This window comes from Rhincodon typus, chromosome 24, assembly GCF_021869965.1.
Source record: "Rhincodon typus isolate 14 chromosome 24, sRhiTyp1.1, whole genome shotgun sequence".
Classification (NCBI taxonomy): domain Eukaryota; kingdom Metazoa; phylum Chordata; class Chondrichthyes; order Orectolobiformes; family Rhincodontidae; genus Rhincodon; species Rhincodon typus.
The window spans coordinates 9,967,193-9,986,403 of NC_063355.1; the positions used below are offsets into that span (position 1 = coordinate 9,967,193).

Consider the following 19,211-nt stretch of genomic DNA (forward strand, 5'->3'; position numbering starts at 1 on the left):
TCTGGATTACTAGCCTACTGATATTATCACCATACCTCTATGAGTTTTGTTTATACCTGCAATTTTATCGATTGTTCTTCTTTTGTACAGCCAGAAGTGCTATCTGAGGAACTTTCCCACGCTAAAATCACCATGACTTCTTTTTTTCCCATTTTGCCACTTGCTCCTTGATTCTGCATTTGCTGACCTCATTCATTACTCTAGAATGAGGCACAGGGGTGAGAAACCTATGTTGTCTGGTGGATCTCAGCTTTGGCATCTCGGAAATCCACCATCTTAAATCTATATCTCAATCTTTAGGGTACAGCGTATGGGGAAAAGGTGTTTAGAAATATTTCAGCTAGTGACAGCAGAGCTGTGTTCAGAGAAATAACAAGCATAGAAGAAACAGAATCTGTGAGATCCTCCACTAATGACAGATTCTGTCGCTCACATGCTGGTTGCTCCTTAAGTTCCGTACATCTGCCTCTTTCTGAACCTCCAGAAACACATCCTATGACTGGAGATACTGCAACGAAGAAATGGAGGGAAGCCATAGTTGGATGAGCTGCAGAATTAATTCTGGACCTTCCCCACTGTCACCACATAGGAGTCTGGGGGCTGCACCATCACCAATCATTTCAACCAGGTGCTGAACAACATCTGACCCATTCAACATTTTCTGAAATGCTACTGAATAAGAGAGAAGGAAGCATGAGACACCCAGAACCCCAGAGTGGGGGTTAGGGTGGGTGTCTGTACAACATCAGAGCTGGGGTTTGGGCCTGTACTGGGGAAGGAGACAGGCTTCTGTATTGGGGTGGGGGTTGGGGTGGTGGTCTGTGAATGGCTGGTATCCCATCACCCGGTCGTCCTTTACTTACACGTGGACAGTCCTTGACACTGGTCCAGGTCCCTCAGAGCCAGCTGTCAGAGTGAACAGAACCTCTGACACTCCTGTTTATATCTCTCAATCAGGGCTCCCTGATTGGGCCAGGTTAACAGCCCCAATCAGGGAACTCACATTCTAAGAGGTCCACCTGTCTGACGTCTGGCAGAGCTGATGTAGTGGTCCCAAATCAGACCAGAGTTTGGTTGATGGTCTGTACTGGGTTGAAGCTTTAGTGGGGGTCTGTGACAAGCCACTGGGAGAGAGCATAAGGAGAGAGAGTTGGGAATCTGTACCAGGGGGTCAGGGAAGTGTAGAAGTCTATTCTGGGCTAGCGTTCAGGGAGTATCTATCTGAGTGGTGTCTTTGATCTTCTATGGGATTTAATTCATCCCAGCCTCAGATACATTAAGGCTGATTTTCTAAGCGCTCAGCATGTTGTAATAATTGCCCGTGACATAGTGTAACTGTTTGACTCAGTTGAACCATGGCTGGATTTTCAGAGAGTTATGGAGACTCTGAGATCCATCCAAAATGGCAGGCAAACCAGCACCCAGAAGTTCCTTCTCCACTTCTGACAGAATATAATTTTGGGTCGGGGTGAGGACTGAAAATGAGGGTGGAATATAACTCCCGCTTCCAGTAGTCCCATTTAAACTCAGGGCTGAGTTTAAACAGACCCCTATTTTCCCACAGCCTGGGAGTTATGAATCTTTAAGGAAGTCATAAATGCCATGAAGGGTGGATGAAGCCCATAGAACTGTTAAGCTATCAAATTATTTAAATGACCAAGCCCTTCAAGACTGAAAACAAAACTGCCTTCCTGTGTCTGAGAGTTAGTGAATATTGGTTCTAACAATTTCAATAAACATTTGTTGGCGTAACCCTAGTGTAAGCAATATAGCAATGCAGCAATATTAAAGCTTAAGAGATAACACAGTGTGGAGCTGGAGGCTTACTTTTGACAATCTATCATTATCACAGGGGGTCAGGGCTGGGAGTTCACATTTGGTTAACAGCTCCAAGAACCTATTAACTGATGAACAGTCTTTGATATGATTTTATGAATATTAATATTTGTTATTATAGGGAATTATTACTGGAGAGGATTTAAATCTGTTCAACCGGCTTTTATAAATGCAAGAGTATTTTAATTGATAATGCCAATAATACATATTTTGAACTTGATCTTACTTCATGTCAGCATGGCTGCTGTGGTCTGCCCATGTGAATACTGGTATGGAGTTTGCATGGGCAAAGTGTAGTGGATGGGGATGTTAATTGGCATGAGCTGGCACAAAGTTGGCATGGCACCTATAATGAACCATGGGAAGGGATGGGGAGTCATGAGTAAGCACTGAGTCTAGAAAGAGTGATTGTTGTTGGGTTTAACAGGTTGGCATGGAAAGTATCTAGAATATTGGGGATGAGTGAGGGCCAATGAGGGCATGAATGGAGAACAAGGAGTGGGTTGGGGTTGATAACATATGAGGAGTTAGGGCAAAGGCACATAACATTTAAGAAAACAGCTACCTTTTAAAATAGGAATGAAAACAGAAGTTTCTGGAAAAGCTCAGCAGGTCTTGCAGCATCTGTGACAAAAAAATCAGGAAGGGTCATCGGACCCGAAACATTAACTCTGATTTTTTTTTCACAGATGCTGCCAGACCTGCTGAGCTTTTCCAGCAACTTCTGTTTTTGTTCCTGATTTACAGCATCAGCATTTCTTTTGGATTGCCTTTTAAAATAGTCTATCTTGGCACTCAGTGGTCTCTGCGACTATCTCTAATCTCTATCCAGGGTCCACAGGCCTTACACCGACCACCCGACACCCCCCACTAAATGAATATCCAACTACTAAGGAACTTTTGCCCAGAGATGGGTGTGGTGAGCCAATGTTTTCTATCTTATCCACTTTTAATCCATTGAAAAGATGTACTGGCCATTACTTGTTCGGTAAAAGCTCCAAATAAACAACATTCCAAAATCAGATTATATTGTTGACCTCTAGTTATGCTGTTTCCGTGCTGTTTCCCCTCTGTAATCTGTGCACTCTAAATTTATTATTCCTTGGGTCAAACTCATTAGCTAGACAAGAGGGAGCTGAGGGACCTTAACCCCTGCTGGGTGCCATATTCCCCTCAGGGAACCCCTGCTGTTGTGCACCGACACAGAAGGGGAGCAACACACAGGAACTCAGGGATTGTCATCTCAGGTCACTCCAGAGGTGCCATGCTCAATACATCTCCTCTGCCAGGTACTCATACCAGCCCAGCTTGTCCCCGCCTCCCTAACCTGTTCTTCCTCCCACCTATCCCCTCTTCCCACCTCAAGCCGCACCCCCATCTCCTACCTACTAACCTCATCCCGACCCCTTGACCTGTCCGTCCTCCCTGGACTGACCTATCTCCTCCCTACCTCCCCACCTACACTCACCTTTACTGGCTCCATCCCCGCCCCTTCGACCTGTCTGTTTCCTCTCCACCTATCTTCTCCTCTATCCATCTTCTATCCGCCTCCCCCTCTCTCCCTATTTATTTCAGAACCCCCTTCCCCTCCCCCATTTCTGATGAAGGGTCTAGGCCCGAAACGTCAGCCTTTCTGCTCCTATGATGCTGCTTGGCCTGCTGTGTTCATCCAGCTCTACACCTTGTTGTCTCTAGAGCTCTACAGACCCCAGGACATCTGCCAAGTTCATCCAGGTCAAGCCAGCAAAGCAATCAGCGCTCTTCCTCAAGTTCAGCAACAGCTTGCAAGGTGGCCCCAAGATGCAGTAATATGTAAAGGAAGATTAAACAACACTGATGTCACTTCGGGCACACGGATCTCACCATTCTGCACAATGAGACCTCTCACACAACTGTAATACATTGTTCAATAGTCCTGTCAACGCTTTCAATCTGTTAGAGCTTCTGTTTATACTGTCTCATGGATAAGTGCCCCTTACTCACTGAGGTTTGAGTCTGATAAGTGCAATGCTCCAAACAAATTCTCTGTCTGGGAAATTGTACAAGAGGTTACTGGTGACAAGGGAATGAATTACGTTGCAATTAATTGCAAATAAAGTATCTTCACATTTAGGTATAAAACGAGCATTTCCTTGATGGTAGGAACATCTGTGTGCCATAATTGGCTTCTAGTCCTGATTGTCCACTGGTTAATGCAAAGCCACTCACCCTCAAATCTAACCACTATCACGATTTCTTGGAGATATCTGTTTTGTCTCAGTACTGTCCTGGCTTCTTCAGCATCCTCAACATTCGTGTTGGCTCCCTCAGCATCACTGTCAGATTCCCCTTCTTCCTCATCTCAGGAGACAGGTGGCTGGTCCATCTTCCAGTCTTCTAAATTCTCATCCCATCGTAGAGTTAAATTGTGCAGGGCGCATTGAACAGTCACTAATCTGGAGACCTTGTCCAGGAAGAACTGAAGTGCTCCAGCTATGCATTTCAGGAAACAGAAGCACAGTTTCAGAAGGTCGATTCTCTGTTCAATGATGGCTCCTGTGAATGTATAGTCAACGCCATCACCTTCTTTAGGTCAATTAGGGGATGAGCAACAGAAGCGAAGTACACATCCCTTGACTTTTTTTCAATTGTAGCACAAATCAGCATCTGTCTGAGTTTTGTGCGCTGTTCCTTTTGTGTCAAAACCTATCACTGATGACATAGCTCTGGAGATAATGTGGCAAAGAGAGTGAATAGTTGAGGAATGTGGAAGTTGTGCAGAATGGATGGGAGGCACATATCTTCAGGAATTATTGCCTGTGGCGTCACAAACAAGCTGGACATTGCGGGAGTGAAATCTCTTTCTGTTCAGGAATCTGGCTGGCCCCTTACCTGAGAGAACCCAGAGATAGCTACAAATCTGCAGACCTGGGCACCTTGGCTTTCTGGGTGCCTGGTGAACTGGACAAATGGTATTGCTTTCTTGTAAATGGTATTGGTGAACTCTCTCGTGGGCTAGTAATTGGGATATGCCACAAATGCCCCCAATGGGGTTTGGAAGGAGCCAAGGGCAAGGCAGTTCAAGGCTGCTGTGAACTTCAATGCCACAGATTGTTTCCCCAGCCTGTCACCTGCAGACTTGCCTGTACAAAGTAGCAGATACAGGTGACAGCGTCCCCAGTCATGCAAATAATTCTCAGTGCTACATTTTTAATCATTTGTAGGTCGAAGCAATGCCTTTCCTGCCTCAACACTCAGCAGTACTGAACGCACTGGTTCCTGGTTCCAGGAAGTGCATGGTATCCACAGCTCCTCTCTGCACCCCACTCCAACGCCAAGTTTCATGTCTCTGGTTTAATTGGGACAGGCCATTCCTCCTACTTTTCCTCATGCTCCATAACCCGAATAGTTCCAGTACAGCTCTACAGTTAATTGGTCAAAGATGTGTCATGAAAGTACTAACCTGTAAAGAAATAGCAGGAATGAGATATTTGCTTTCCATTTGAGAACTTGACAAAGTCGAGATACCTTTCGGCCTTTCTCAGGCTGCACATGCATTTAGTGAAAGTTTGCAGCCACCTCTTCAGGGTGAAGTGCATCCTCCATGAACAATGACTTACTGTTTCTCATTCTCCCATGCGAAAGTTCGCTTTACTTTCTGTGCATGCGACAATTAGCTCAAAATGACTCTTGGTGACCTCTGCTATCCCCTGCAATGCACACCTACTGACTTAGAATCAATGGCCTACATAATGACTTCATCCCCCCTGTTTGTACCTTTCAGTTACACGAGCTATGAATGCTGCCGCACCAGCTACATGTGGGATAACCACCTGCCCTACCACCGTAATCAGGAACAAAAACAAATTTGCTGGAAAAGCTCAGCAGGTCTGGCAGCATCTGTGGAGGAGAAAACAGAGTTAACATTTCGGGTCCAGTGACCCTTCCTCAGAACTGATGGTGGCTGGGAAAACGTCAGTTTATATGCAGAAAATAGGGAGATGGGTGGAGTAGGGAGTAAACGATAGGATAGAGCCCAAAGAGAAAGACAGTTGGACGGACAAAGGAGTTGCTAACGATCAGGCTGGGAGGGTGAATAGTTGTTAATGGGGACTGTTAGTGACTAACAACAGTGGGTGTGTAATGGCAGGCTATGTGGTAACAAGGCCTGGTGTGTGGGATGGGGGGCTGGGACATGGGAGGGTTTAGGCCCTAAAATTATTGAACTCAATATTGAGTCTGGAGGGCTGTAGGGTCCCCAAGCGGAAAATGAGGTGTTGTTCCTCCAGCTTGCGTTGGGCTTCACTGGAACACTGTAGCATGCCGGAGACAGAGATGTTGGCCAGGGAGCGGGATGGTGCACTGAAGTGGCAGGCAACAGGTAGTTCAGGGTCTTTTTTGGGAGCAGAACGTAGATGTTCTGCGAAGCTGTCGCCAAGTCTACGCTTCGTTTCCCCAATGTAGAGGAGACCACATTGTGAGCAGCGAATGCAGTAGACTAGATTCTTGGAAGTGCAGGTGAAGTGTTGCTTCACCTGGAAAGTATATTTGGGCCCTTGGATAGTGGGGAGGGAGGAGGTAAATGGGCAGGTGTTGCACCTTCGCCGGTTACAGGGGAAGGTGCCGTGGGGCTGTGGGGGGTGTTGGGGGTGAAGGAAGTGTGGACCAGGGTGTCCCGGAGGGAATGGTCCCTGCAGAAGGCAGACAAGGGAGGGGAGGGGAATATGTGTCTGGTGGTGGCATCTTGCTGGGAGGTGGCTGAAATGTCATCTGATGATCTTCTGGATGTGGATGCTGGTGGGATGGTAGGTGACGTAGGCTACCACCGTAATCACTTGGCTCCTCTCAAACCCCATCATTTGTGGCATCTCCCAATTACTAGCCCACGAGAGAATTCACCAACACCATTTACAAGAAAGCAATACCGTTTGTCCAGTTCACCAGGCACCCAGAAAGCCAAGGTGTCTAGGCCTGCAGAATCTTACTCTCCTCAGTTAAATGAATCACTGCACTTGGTTGGGATTTTGATGTTTGGAGTTGGAGTTTCTTCACCATCATTCTTCAGTGAGTGAATCCCTTCAGTGCTAAGACCCGAACTGAGTGCTTGTGCAATAATATTTTTAAGTTTCTGTTTCATTTTCCTCAGTTGGGTGTTTTGTACTGTGCAGGAGGATGTGCAAACACATCTTGGGCCCCTGTCATATGAACTCTCTATTCGCCATGAGCTCTTGTTTTGTGATTTCAGAGAGAAGTGATTAGGCCACTTTGGGAATACTGTGTTCAGTTCTGGTCTCCCTGCTATAGGAAGAATGTTGTGAAACTTGAAAGGATTCAGCAAAGATTTACAAGGATGTTGCCAGGGTTGGAGGGTTTGAGCTATAGGGAGAGGCGGAATAAGCTGGGGCTGTTTTACCTGGAGCTTCGGAAACTGAGGGGTGACCTTATAGAGGTTTATTAAATCATGAGGGGCATGGGTAAGATGAACAGCAAAGGTCTTTTCCCAAGGGTAGCAGAGTCCAAAATTAGAGGGCGTAGGTTTAAGGTGAGGGAGGAAAGATTTAAAAGGAACCTAAGGGACAACATTTTCATGCAGAGGGTGGTGCGTGTCTGGAATGAGCTGCCAGAGGAAGTGACAGAGACTGGTACAATTAAAACATTTAAAGGTATCTAGATGGGTACATGAATAGGAAGAGTTTTGAGGGATATGGACCAAATGCTGGCAAATGGGACTAGATTAACTTAGGATACCTGGTCGGCAAGGACAAGTTGGACCGAAGGTTCTGTTTCCATGCTGTGATCTCTATGATTCTATGACTAAGTGGTCATTTAATTCATTTGCCCTCGATCCTCCCTCTCTACACCTTACCAACTGTCACTGTAGATGGCCTTCCCCTTTCCTTTGGACATCCCTCCATCCTTCAGTATCCAAATATGACTGTTGGCTCGTACACCATCTTCTTTCGTATTCCTGCTCTTCCCCCGATCCTACACCCATTCAGATGCCCATGGTCAGCATTAACTTTACACTTCTCTCGCTTTTTTTCTTTCTCACCATTATCTTTCTCTCTCCCCAGTGTACTTAATTGTGTTTCCCACCCTACATATTAGCTCTCACCTTTTCTTGTTCCCCTTATCCCTGTCACCAGGATTCTTCCCTCTTCATCCCAGTTCCCTTCCTCCATTGATCAAGATACTTCCAGTACCCCTGACAATCACGCCCTTTGCGTTACATTCTCTACCACTCCTTTCTTCATAACTCACCATTTTCTGAACTGTTTGAGCGGAACCCCTTTTGAGTTGAGCCCATTTTGAGTTGAGTCTTGCCTGTCTGTCCCTGTCAGATCTGTTAGTGTCAGCCAAAGCAGACACTAACAAATGAGGTTTCACCTCTTCCACTGCAAGCATTTAAAAATTACAACCAAGGCAACACATGGCTGAGACCTCTCATGAGCTAGTTGACTGGGAGGTAGTAAGACCTGCAGATGCTGGAGTCTGAGATAACACAGTGTGGAACTGGAGGAACACAGCAGGTCAGGCAGCATCCGAGGAGCAGGAAAGCCGACGTTTGGGGTCGGGACCCTTCTTCAGATTTTTGAAGAAGGGTCCCGACCCGAAACGTCAGTTTTCCTGCTCCCCTGATGCTGCCTGACTAGGTGCGTTCCTCCAGCTCCACACTGTGTTAGCTAGTTGACTGGGATTGGCAGACAAATTTATTTGCGTACCTTTTACAATCTGTTAAAGGATAGTGTGCAGATCATGTGCTATTATGTAATTACATAGATTGTGCAATATCTTGTACATATCCAATCCGTGCGTTATCCTGCAGATAAAATAATCTAAGTTGTTGGCTCTCAAACTTTATCTGGTTAAAATTGATCAATTTTGAATTTGGAATTCAAATTGATCAATAGTCCTGTTTCCCTCCAGTCTAAATTATGCTACATATAATACTCGTAAAATGAAAATGCTGCATGTATGCAATTTTTAATAATGAGTTTAGGAAATTGGGTATTTATTTCCATTTAAATAAGTGAGGTAGGTGTGCCTGTTTCTCACTGCATCGTCTGTCTATCCTTGTGTATGTTCCTCCTGGGTGACCCAGACTGCATTGCTCATGTAGTGAGATGATAAGGTGTAGAGCTGGATGAACACAGCAGGCCAAGCAGCATCAGAGGAGCAGGAAATCTGACGTTTCGGATCTGGACCCTTCTTCAGAAATCTATCTCTTGCTCATGTAGTGGCTACATTTGATATCAGCCTCTTGGCTCACATTTCACTTACCTTTGCCTGATCCATGGAAACTCTACAGATTCTCAGAAGTCAGCAGACTCTAGCCTGAGAACCATTGCATTAGCTTGCACATTACCCTTAAGGTAACACATTTCCATTTGTGCATTACCCTTTAGACTCTGAGAAAGGGAGGGAGACTTGAAGTGTTATGATATTAGATACACCAGCTGATCAGGAGTCAAAATCAAAGATGCTGCTCACAAGTCAACACCTTTGATTCTGGTAGAGGGAAAAGGGTACATAAGAGTTTAAAATTAGCAAATGATAAGTGTCGAAACATAATGAAGAAATCAGACTGAAATAGTTTCATTGAGAAGCGCAGTAGAATTAAAATAATACATACACTTGTTAGTGAAGTGATAAATTCACAGCACCCAGTTCCAATAGTGGCATATTGAATCTTTTCATTAGGAATTCCAGCAGCATTAAATATATACACAGCATATGTATATGTCTAGTGGGAAGAAAAGATGTCAAATTTCTTGAGTCCAACAAAATACAGCAAGGCTCTATTAATAAAGGAAACTTGCAATGAGTAGGTAAGTATAAATAAAATTTGAAGCCCAACTATAAACTCACAGGCATATATTAATAAAATACCTTTATTCTACTTTTATTCACCACATTGTAGGAAAAGCTGATACTGTATTCTGTACTGTACCAGCTTTTCCTACAATGTGGTGGTTGCTTCCACATATTTAAATGGTGGACACTGAATTGCTTACATATAACAAGAATTACAAAGGTGAAGCTTTTACGTAGATGTGCTCAGATACACAGAGGGAGGAATTTAATGGAGCCCATCAGAGCAGGCATGGTGGCTATTAGGAGACTAGGGGAATCAAGTGGGAACACCTACATCTAATTTTCAGAAGTGAATAAATTGTCTCATATTTAGTGTTGGCACAGGAAGGGCTCAACACAGGAATTCCAGCAGCTAGAAGCAGGAAGTTGATTACACATATTAATGAGTCACTTAAAACATATTATCCGTGAGCCCACTGGCATTTAAAAATACCTTTTGAATTCATGTATTCCCTCAGGTCGACAATGCCTCCCAAAAGCTGCCCAGCAAACCCAGTTTACTAGTGGTCCTGGCTCATTGACAGGTATTCAGTGCCTAATTAACTGAAAGCTAAGACCCTGCTCCATTTCGGACCCCGGCGCCCTCCCCATCCTGACTGACTCCCATCCTGTCCCACTTTCCTGTCTCCAGAAAGTCAGGCCACCCAGAGAAAAGCTGTTTGAGGCTCTCAGTAGTGTCCTCACCACCTAGCCCCGCCTGCATCCCCACCCAACACCCCCCATCCCCACACCATCCTCGTGCCCAGCATTACACGAACTATGTTCTGCGCAAAGTTAATGTTTAGGCTGAGGACATGACACTGGAGAAGAAATTGTGGGTGAAGTTACTGAGAAATCAGCAGGAGTTCCAAGAAAGGACAGCACGGTAGTTCAGTGGTTAGCACTGCTGCCTCACTGTGCTAAGGACCTGGGTTCGATTCCACCCTTGGATAACCGTGTGTGTGGAGCTTGCACATTCTCCCTGCGTGAATTGGCCATGCTAAACTGGCTCGTGTGCAGTTTAGGTGGGTTAACAATGGTAAAAGAGGGGTTATAGGGTTAGGACGGATGCTCTTCAGAGGGTCAGTGCAGACACAATGGGCCAAATGGTATCTATCTACACTGTAGGGATTCTGTGAGGGAGTGAAGGCAAGATCATTTGAGAAAAAGAGGGCTTTTATGATCGTTTTGTTGCATACAGGGTCTGCATGACTATGAGTATTATAAAATAAACACGGGAGTCTAGTATTTCCTGCTACGCTTTGTGCAATATTTGTCTTTTACCCTGACCACACTGCTAGGCTGGACAATTAGCATCTTATGATGGTGGCCAAAAGTGAACTTTCAACATATAACTCTACTAATTGGAGTGTTGATCCCCTTTTAAATCCCCTATAACACACAGACAGACACAAAATAATCGGTATTATGGGTGAAAAAACAAAAATACTGGAGAAATTTCAATAGCACCAATCAACAGGATTCAATGTTTTTTGCCTGCCATGACCTTCCGTTCTCTGATTGTCAGCTCCCGATTCTTTCATTTCTTTGCAGGAGGGCACGCTAATTATAGTCATTGAGTTACTTGGTAAAGCCAGTAGCTTACATCAATTGGTGGGAAAAAATGAATGGCTTAGGTGCTTTTATTACAGAAATGTAGAGACAAAGCCTGCTTCTTCCAGTCTGGAGACCTTCTGTCGCTGTACTGTTCGCTCAAACCAACTGTTCAGTTGCCCAGGAGCCAATCAGAGAGCTATTGTCAGACTGATGACCTTTGGCATCCACAACGGGTCACAATTGGGCAAACCAATCAGCAATCTGTTGCCGGCCAAAACTCACAGTACACACATCCTGGTGCCATTGTGACCTTTCTGACCTTCCCCCACATCTTGCAAAACAACAGTGTATACAAAATTCAAACGAATTGCAGTGACTTAACTTCAAAAGTGCAGCAATTCTGTCTACTGACCTTGGTTATAAAACAGGCCCTTTTTTCATATTTTAGTTCATAATTAAAGAAAATTTTAAAATGGGGTCTTTACAGGAGGTGGTTCTCCAGCGGACCTCAGTCTTACTTACCGCATCATTCCCACATAATTGCATGGCACTACCCAGAACAAATGTGATGATCAGCTGGCGTTGGACAGAACGGTCTCGGAACAGATCCCACAATTTCTTTGATCTTTGACCTTCTAGCGCTTTTTGCTCCTCCAGCATTTCATCCATTTCAGCATTGAAATTGACATCTCCACGTAATTTCCTCAATGCTACAGAAATAGAAAGGCCAATGTGTGGGTTAGCAGAGTCTCAATCAGACCATGTTAATCTATTCCCTTCCAATAGAGAAAATTGTCAAGTATCCTAGTCAGGTAACCTTTCTTTGAATGCTTCTGGTTAACCGTAAAAGGGTTTAAAAGAATTGGTTGATGAGATGGTGGCTGGAACTGAGCATGTTTACATCGCTGGATGTTCACAAAGCCACCAATTAAAGGCTTCCTCCTTTGAGTGATAGAGTCATAGAGATGCACAGCTAGGAAACAGACCCTTCGGTCCAACTCCTCCATGCCAACCCGATATCCTAAATTAATCTAGTCCCATTTTCAAGCATGTGGCCCATATCCCTTTAAACCCTTCCTATTCCAGATACCTTTTAAATGTTTTAATTGTACCAGCCTCCACCACTTCCTCTGGCAACTCATTCCATACATGCACCACCCTCTGCGTGAAAAAGTTTCCCCTTAGATCCCTTTTCCCTCTCACCTTAAACTTATGCCCTCTGGTTTTGGATTCCTCTACCCTGGGAAAAAAGACCTTGTCTATTTACCCTCTATCCATGCCTCCGTGATTTTATAAACCTCTATAAGGTCAGCCCTCAGCCTCCAACGCTCCAGGGAAAATAGCCCCAGTCTATTCAGCCTCTCCCTAGCATGCAAACCCTCCAACCCTGTGAATTATCCAAAAAGCAACTGAATTACTGTCGTGGCTTTCTTTTAAGATGAAGATTTGGATTCATCTAAAGTTAGAAAGAATGAGGGATGATCTAATTGAAGCCAAAAAAATTCTTAAAGCAGTAAACAGAGCAAATGCTGATAGGATGTCCCTCCTGCTTGGATGGTCTAGAACACAGTCTCAGAATAAGGGGCAAGCCATTTAGAACTGAGATAGGGACGCATATCTTCACCCAGGGGGCAATGAATCTTTCAAATTCTCTATCCCAAAGAACTGTGCAAGCTCATCCTTTGAGTATGTTCAATTGACTGCTAGATACTACTGACATCAAGGGATATGGGGATAGGGTGGAAAATTGGCATTGAGGTAGGTGATCAGCCAAGATCTGCAATAGTAGAGCAGACTTGAGGAGCTGATCCTGCTCCAAACTGCATTGGGATATCTACGATTTGAACTATATTTCTATCTAATTAATCGATTGAGAAAAATAATATCAACTTAGCTTGAATAAAAACTTCAGGCTTCTTACAGTCCCCATTAGCCAACTGTCCCCATCATGTTATTTGGATTAGCAGATATCCCATGCTGTTTATCTTGAAGATTTGGAATTTTGCTACCACAGAAGGAATGGAAATTGGCAGCATATTTTCAGTGAAGAAATGCATAACCATTTCCACAAAGGTGCATTTAGATAATGAAGTGATCGATTTTCTTTCCCCTCAATTACTGGAAAGCAAGTAACATCTTCATTATCTGTTGCAGGTAGATAAATGAAAAAAAAATCTCTTCACAAACCATAGTTACAAAAATAAATAAATCCGTGCCACTCTGATGTGGAGATTGTGCTAATGGAGGAACAGAGTGAATTGGGGTAACTTCTAAGGCTTTAGAGAAGATTTGTAGCTCGGGTTGTGGATGTTGTGGTTGGTTGGTTCGCTGAGCTGGTTCATTGTTCTGCAGATGTTTCATAACTTCTGTTGGAGCTATCTCCAAAATCACTGGACCAATGGACAAAAATACGCGTCCTCGCCTCTCCAAACCACTTACCCTTCATGCACATGTTCTTGTCCTCCTTGTCAATCAGCAAGTACCTCGGGCTTTCTGGACACCATGGCAGAGTCATGAGTTGGATTATTGCTGGAGCTGCAAAGGATGCTAACAGTACAGGCCACAAGTCTTCACTGCCCAAGATCTCCCTGCAATTAGTGGTTGTGAAATCATTTCACTTCCTTATCAATACACATTGCATTAGCAACACAACCATATATTCATACTACAGGCAAAGGATTAGCAGTGAATGGAGATCTGTGATGGGAAAATGTTGATATATCATCCCTGTCAATGATATTCATATTCTGAAGAATTATCTTAAAACTATATCAATGTAGAATGTATACCTATCACATATATATAAAAATATTTGTGGACTGAACATTTCCCAGTTATTAACTAACATTTATTGGTACATTTATTTGCATCAAAGTTGTTAATCTGAAAATTAGAAATTATTTTCCACGTAAACAAATTCAGGGGAGCAATTTAGAAAAGATATCTATTACAGTTTATCTTTTCTTGAAGTCATGACTCTCCTTTATTCATTACTCAGACAGTGCCAGAAGTGAACCTGACACTGGGGAAGGGAGGCTTACAGAATTCAATGCCTAGCTAACAAGCCCCTGGTTTCAAGGAAATTGATATTGGGTGAGCGAAGGCTTTGAAGAAGTTCAGAGGACAGTCCATCAGGCCCAGCGCCTGTGATATAACCAGAGATTGTCTTTTTGTTCATGAAGTATGGGCACAGCTGGCATTTATTGCCCATCCCTATTTGACCTTGATGAGGTTTAAGATGCCATCCTGAAGTGCTGCATACAGTGTGGTGCAGTTGCACCAACTCCCACCATCCCACCACGCCCCACCACCCCACCACCCCCCACAATCAACTGTGCCATCACCAGCCAATGGGACAGGAAATACCCAAAGGTTGTGGAGGAGGAGTCTGGGACATTAACTGTAAGGCATTAATTAGCAAGTATGACTCTGCCAGGTTATTAGTTGACTAGCCTGTTAGACACCTCTCTCAGGTTTGTGACAAGTCTCCAGACGCGTGTGAAGAGGAAGTTAAAGTTAGCGAGGCTGAGGGATTTGTTGTGTCTGATGCTTAGACTGATGCTGTGTTGTCCATCAGGTTTTATTCTCTTTAGACATTATTGCAGTAATTTAATACCATTAATGGATGATTGAGCAATTGCAAAGGGCAGTTGAGAATCAAGCCCACAATTGTGGTTGTGGAGTCACATGTAAACCAGACCAGTTATGGTCAGTGAATTTGCTTACTTAATGAACCAGGTGGATTTTGCTTCATTTCAGGATCACCATTATTGGTGTTTGTTATTTATTCCAAATTTAATTAATTTCAAATTTCTGGCGATTGTGGTGGGATTTGTATTCATGTTATCAGAGCACTGGTCCAGACCTCTGGATTGCTAGCTCAGTAACATAACTGTCTCCTACCACGCTGGTAATAATCAACCATATTACTGCAGCTCTGCAGTCACATGTAGGCCAGATCAGGTAAAGATGGTAAGTGACCTTGCCTAAAGGATATTAGTGAGCCAAATAATTTTGTACAACAATCTGGTAGATTCATGAAGCCTTACTTACAGGAGAATGCCATCCATGCAATCACATTGGTCACAACCTGTAGAGAAACCCTTCTGACCAGTTCAGAATGGAGCTGCCAAGAACCACCATTATCCCTGATCCTCAGCACACAATGCTGTGTTAGAGGTACAATTGTCCTCGAGATGCACCAGGTCATAGTCTAGAAGTAGGAAGTATGAACATGCAAAGTGCAAAATGTGCAGTGTTCCAAATTAAACTGTTTGGTGGTTTGAGAGAATGTTAATAACTGCTTCTTCTCCTTTTCTGAACTGCTATATGCGTAAGCAGTGTTTGTCTAGATACCGAGACAACAAGATGCAGAGCTGGATGAACACAGCAGGCCAAGCAGCATCAAAGAGTACATGGCTTAATCTGCAATCTGAAATAGGCAGATACTTATAAGTCATCACTGTACACCATCCCATGTGGCTCAGTCATTTCCCCTTCCTGCTGCTCCATTTTTATTCATTCATGGGACGAGGGCATCAGTGGTTAGGCAACATTTATTGCTCATCCCTAATTGTCCAGAGGGCAGTTAAGAGTCGATCACATTTTTGTAGGTCTGGAGTCATGTATAGACCAGACCAGGTAAGGATGGCAGGTTTCCTTTCCTAAAGGACATTAGTGATCCAGATGGGTTTTTCCAACAATCAACAATGGTTTCATGGTCATCATTAGACACTTAATTCCAGAGTCTTTATTGAATTCATATTCCACCACCTGCCATGGCGGGATTTGAATCCAGGTCCCCAGAACATTAGCCGAGTTTCTGGATTAATAGTCTAACAATAAAGCACTAGGCCATTGTCTCCCTTACCATAAAATGATGTATAGGTACTGGTCACAGTGGACTACATTGTAAGGGCTCAATAGCAGAGAGGTACGAGGAAGAAACTGTTGAATTTTCTGTGGGTGCTCAGAGGATGGAGGGAGGCTTTAAGGGAAGTGGAGGGTGACTGCTATGGAGTGGGGGTATTAAAGGCAGGCCATAAGAGAGATGGGGTGTGACAGGGAGTCAATAAAGGGGGACCATGAGAGAGAGAGAGGGCAGCTACAGGGGAAGGAGGTGGCAGAGAAAGGGAAACTAACAGGGAAGAAGGGAGAGAGAGGGCGACAGCAAGGGGTTAGGTAGGAGTGAGAGGGAGACCAAAAGGAGGAGTTGGGGAGAGAGAGAGAGGCTGCAAGGGGCACTGTGATGTTGAGGAAATCAGTGCTTTCTTTGAGTGTTACTTCTTCACATTTAATGGAGCGTTGATAATCCACACATCAACACAAATACTGAAGGTCATGATATTACGTGACTGCATCATGCAATGAAGGAGTTAGCGAGAATGAGAGAGGAACTCTTGAAAACCAAAAAGATAGAGCCCAAAAATCAGAAAAGTACCCTAGAGAAATCTCAAGATGAGCTCACGATAAAAATTATTTCTGTGCCTTGACTCACAGGTAGTGTAGAGCTTTTGTGAAACATAGGACTCACCTCAGTCCAATGGTCTGTCCCAGGACTAATCCAGCCGCAGTGAATGGAGCAAACGACAGGGTCACCATGCCTCGGATTTCCTTCGGTGCACTCTCACCGAGATACATGGGGTTAATGTTCATTCCCACACCTCACAGCAAAAGGAAATGTTCAGTTATATATCACACAATTATGGATCAGCCATTCTTTTCTAATCTGTACTCACTTAATACTCACAACACTGCCAAACGATTCAACCTGCACATGTGATTTCAAGGTACGTTATAACAAACTCATATTTTGCTTGGAAATTAACAATGGAGAATCAGAGTAGGGAAATTGGAAACCTGGTGTGGTGACTGTGTTTTTATGACTGGAATAGCAACGAGTGCAGCCTGAAAACTTTGTGCTGCCTAATAATTTAAAATGTAGCGTGGATATTTCATCAAGGGATCCAACCTTGTTTAAGACTTGCACCACCAGTTCCAATGAAATAGCATTAACCCAACGCATTGACTGTTTTTCTCTCCACAGATCTGCTAAGTATCTCCAGCATCTTCTGTTTTTATTTCATTTCGAGCAAATCTGCTGTCCTTAAAGCTAGACTGCATTTCTTACACATGATTGTACTGTTGCTGCAAAAGCTGCTGGAACTGCTAAACGAGGAGTTAATAAGAAGAAAGAGTTGGAAATGGTGCAATAAGCCAGACAGCATGACCCTAGGTACTGCACTGTAGCACTGGAAACATTGGGGCAAGAGGCTGACTAGAAGAGAGAGGTCCCTGACTCCCAGGTGACCAGCTGAACCTTCAGACAGACATTACAAAGATAGTGGGAGCAGATAGTCTTCACTCTGAATGCCAACAGTCTAGTTCCGAGAGCTTGAATCTTGCAAAATTGTTCAATGACCTTACACAAGCAGTCAAGCTTAGTAAGTGCATTTACCTCACATATCCTTATGGATGGACCACTTGTGTCACATATTTCTCCAGTCACCATACCCCTGCTTCACTCACCACCTCACCATCCGAGCCAAGCAGCCCCATCCCTTGACTCATGTCAGCCTCACACAATCAACATTGCTACAATTTTTGCACTCATATCTTGCAGTGCAACAGCAAAATGCATTGCAACTGCAACCACTTGAATTTACACACTTTTTTAACATAATTAAGCCCCATAGCATGCTTTGCAAGAGCATTATTAAACCAAATTTGACAAGGACCCCTATAAGGTGTTATTAGACCAGAAGACCAAACGCATGGTTAAAAAGAATATCAAATGAGAAGCATATGAGATGGAGGGAACATTGGTAGGGGAGTATAGCAGCTGGGAGAGTATCTTAGAGTAGTTTCAGCCAGTGAGCCTATCAAACAGGGAATATTTTGGGCACAACATATATTGAACAGGATGTATATTTGCCAGGATGCATATTGAGCAGGGGGTACAACAGACAGAACTTTGTAGATTAGTGCCTGAATTGGTCAGGGAACATATTAGGTGGGGGTGTATATCGGGCAGTGTGTATATCAGGCAGAGAATATATCAAGCAGATGTATATGGTCTTTGTGTACATAAAGCAAGTATGTACTGGGGGGCAGGTGTATAATGGTGGCGTGTATATAGGATCAGGTATACTTTGAGTGGGATATATATTGGGGTGGGAGTTCAGTGGGTAAAGTGAATATTGAGTAGAGTATATGTTGGGCAGGATGCATGTCAGGTAGGGAGTACATTAGGCATTGTGCATGACAAGCAGTGTATATATCAGAGTGATAGGAGAAAAAGTGTATACTGGTAGGTTTATATTATTGTGCATGGAGAATATCAGGAGGGGTGCATATGGGGCAGTGTGTACATGAGGCACGGTGTATAATAGGTGCGTGTATATAGGACAGGGAGTATAGTGGGTGGGGTACAGGTCAGGCAGGTAGTAATGGCACACAGCCAGTGTGGGAGAGATTTCACTTGAGACAGTCAGAGACCCAGTGGGTACATCCAAGAATTTGATTCAAAGTGAGAATTCAATGCAGTGGAGGAGAGAGATGATTTTACTCAGGTTTACTACAAGAAGTAAAGTCTGCTAATGGGGGAGTTTGGTGAATGGCGGGGAAGAGGTGCTTTCCTTTTCACTGTTTCTTGGTAAGTTCATTGGTCGGAACTGTACAAGGTATTCTCTTAAAATTTACGTAAATTTGAAAAGTGTACTTCTTAAAAGGAATAGCTATGCATGGAATTAACTGAGAAATACCAGGAATAAGGGAATGGCACTAAGTCATGATGCTCACTTGCAGGAGCAAATGGCCTCCTTCTGCACCATAACACTTCTGTGATAGTGGGTATGAAGTCTATTGAGTGGGGTGTATATCAGGAAGGGAATATATTGGTGTTTTATATTGAGTGGAATGTATATCTGGTGGGGTGTGTATCAGGAAGGGAATATATTGGTGTTTTATATTGGGCGGAGTGTATA

At 43.9% G+C, this 19,211-nt stretch overlaps 1 protein-coding gene across 2 annotated transcripts in view; it reads right to left on the reverse strand.

Annotated features, from left to right (window-relative positions):
* The window catches only part of LOC109924708 (solute carrier family 2, facilitated glucose transporter member 11-like), a 45,391-nt gene that overhangs the window by 18,305 nt on the left and 7,875 nt on the right, over window positions 1–19,211 (reverse strand). For both annotated transcript variants that reach the window (XM_048611334.1, XM_048611335.1), the window contains exons 5-8: window positions 16,760–16,889; window positions 13,666–13,814; window positions 11,749–11,936; window positions 9,449–9,559 (exon numbers count right to left, since the gene is read on the reverse strand). In XM_048611334.1, the coding sequence (XP_048467291.1) occupies window positions 9,449–9,559; window positions 11,749–11,936; window positions 13,666–13,814; window positions 16,760–16,889 (578 nt within the window). The remainder of the gene's footprint in view (window positions 1–9,448; window positions 9,560–11,748; window positions 11,937–13,665; window positions 13,815–16,759; window positions 16,890–19,211) is intronic.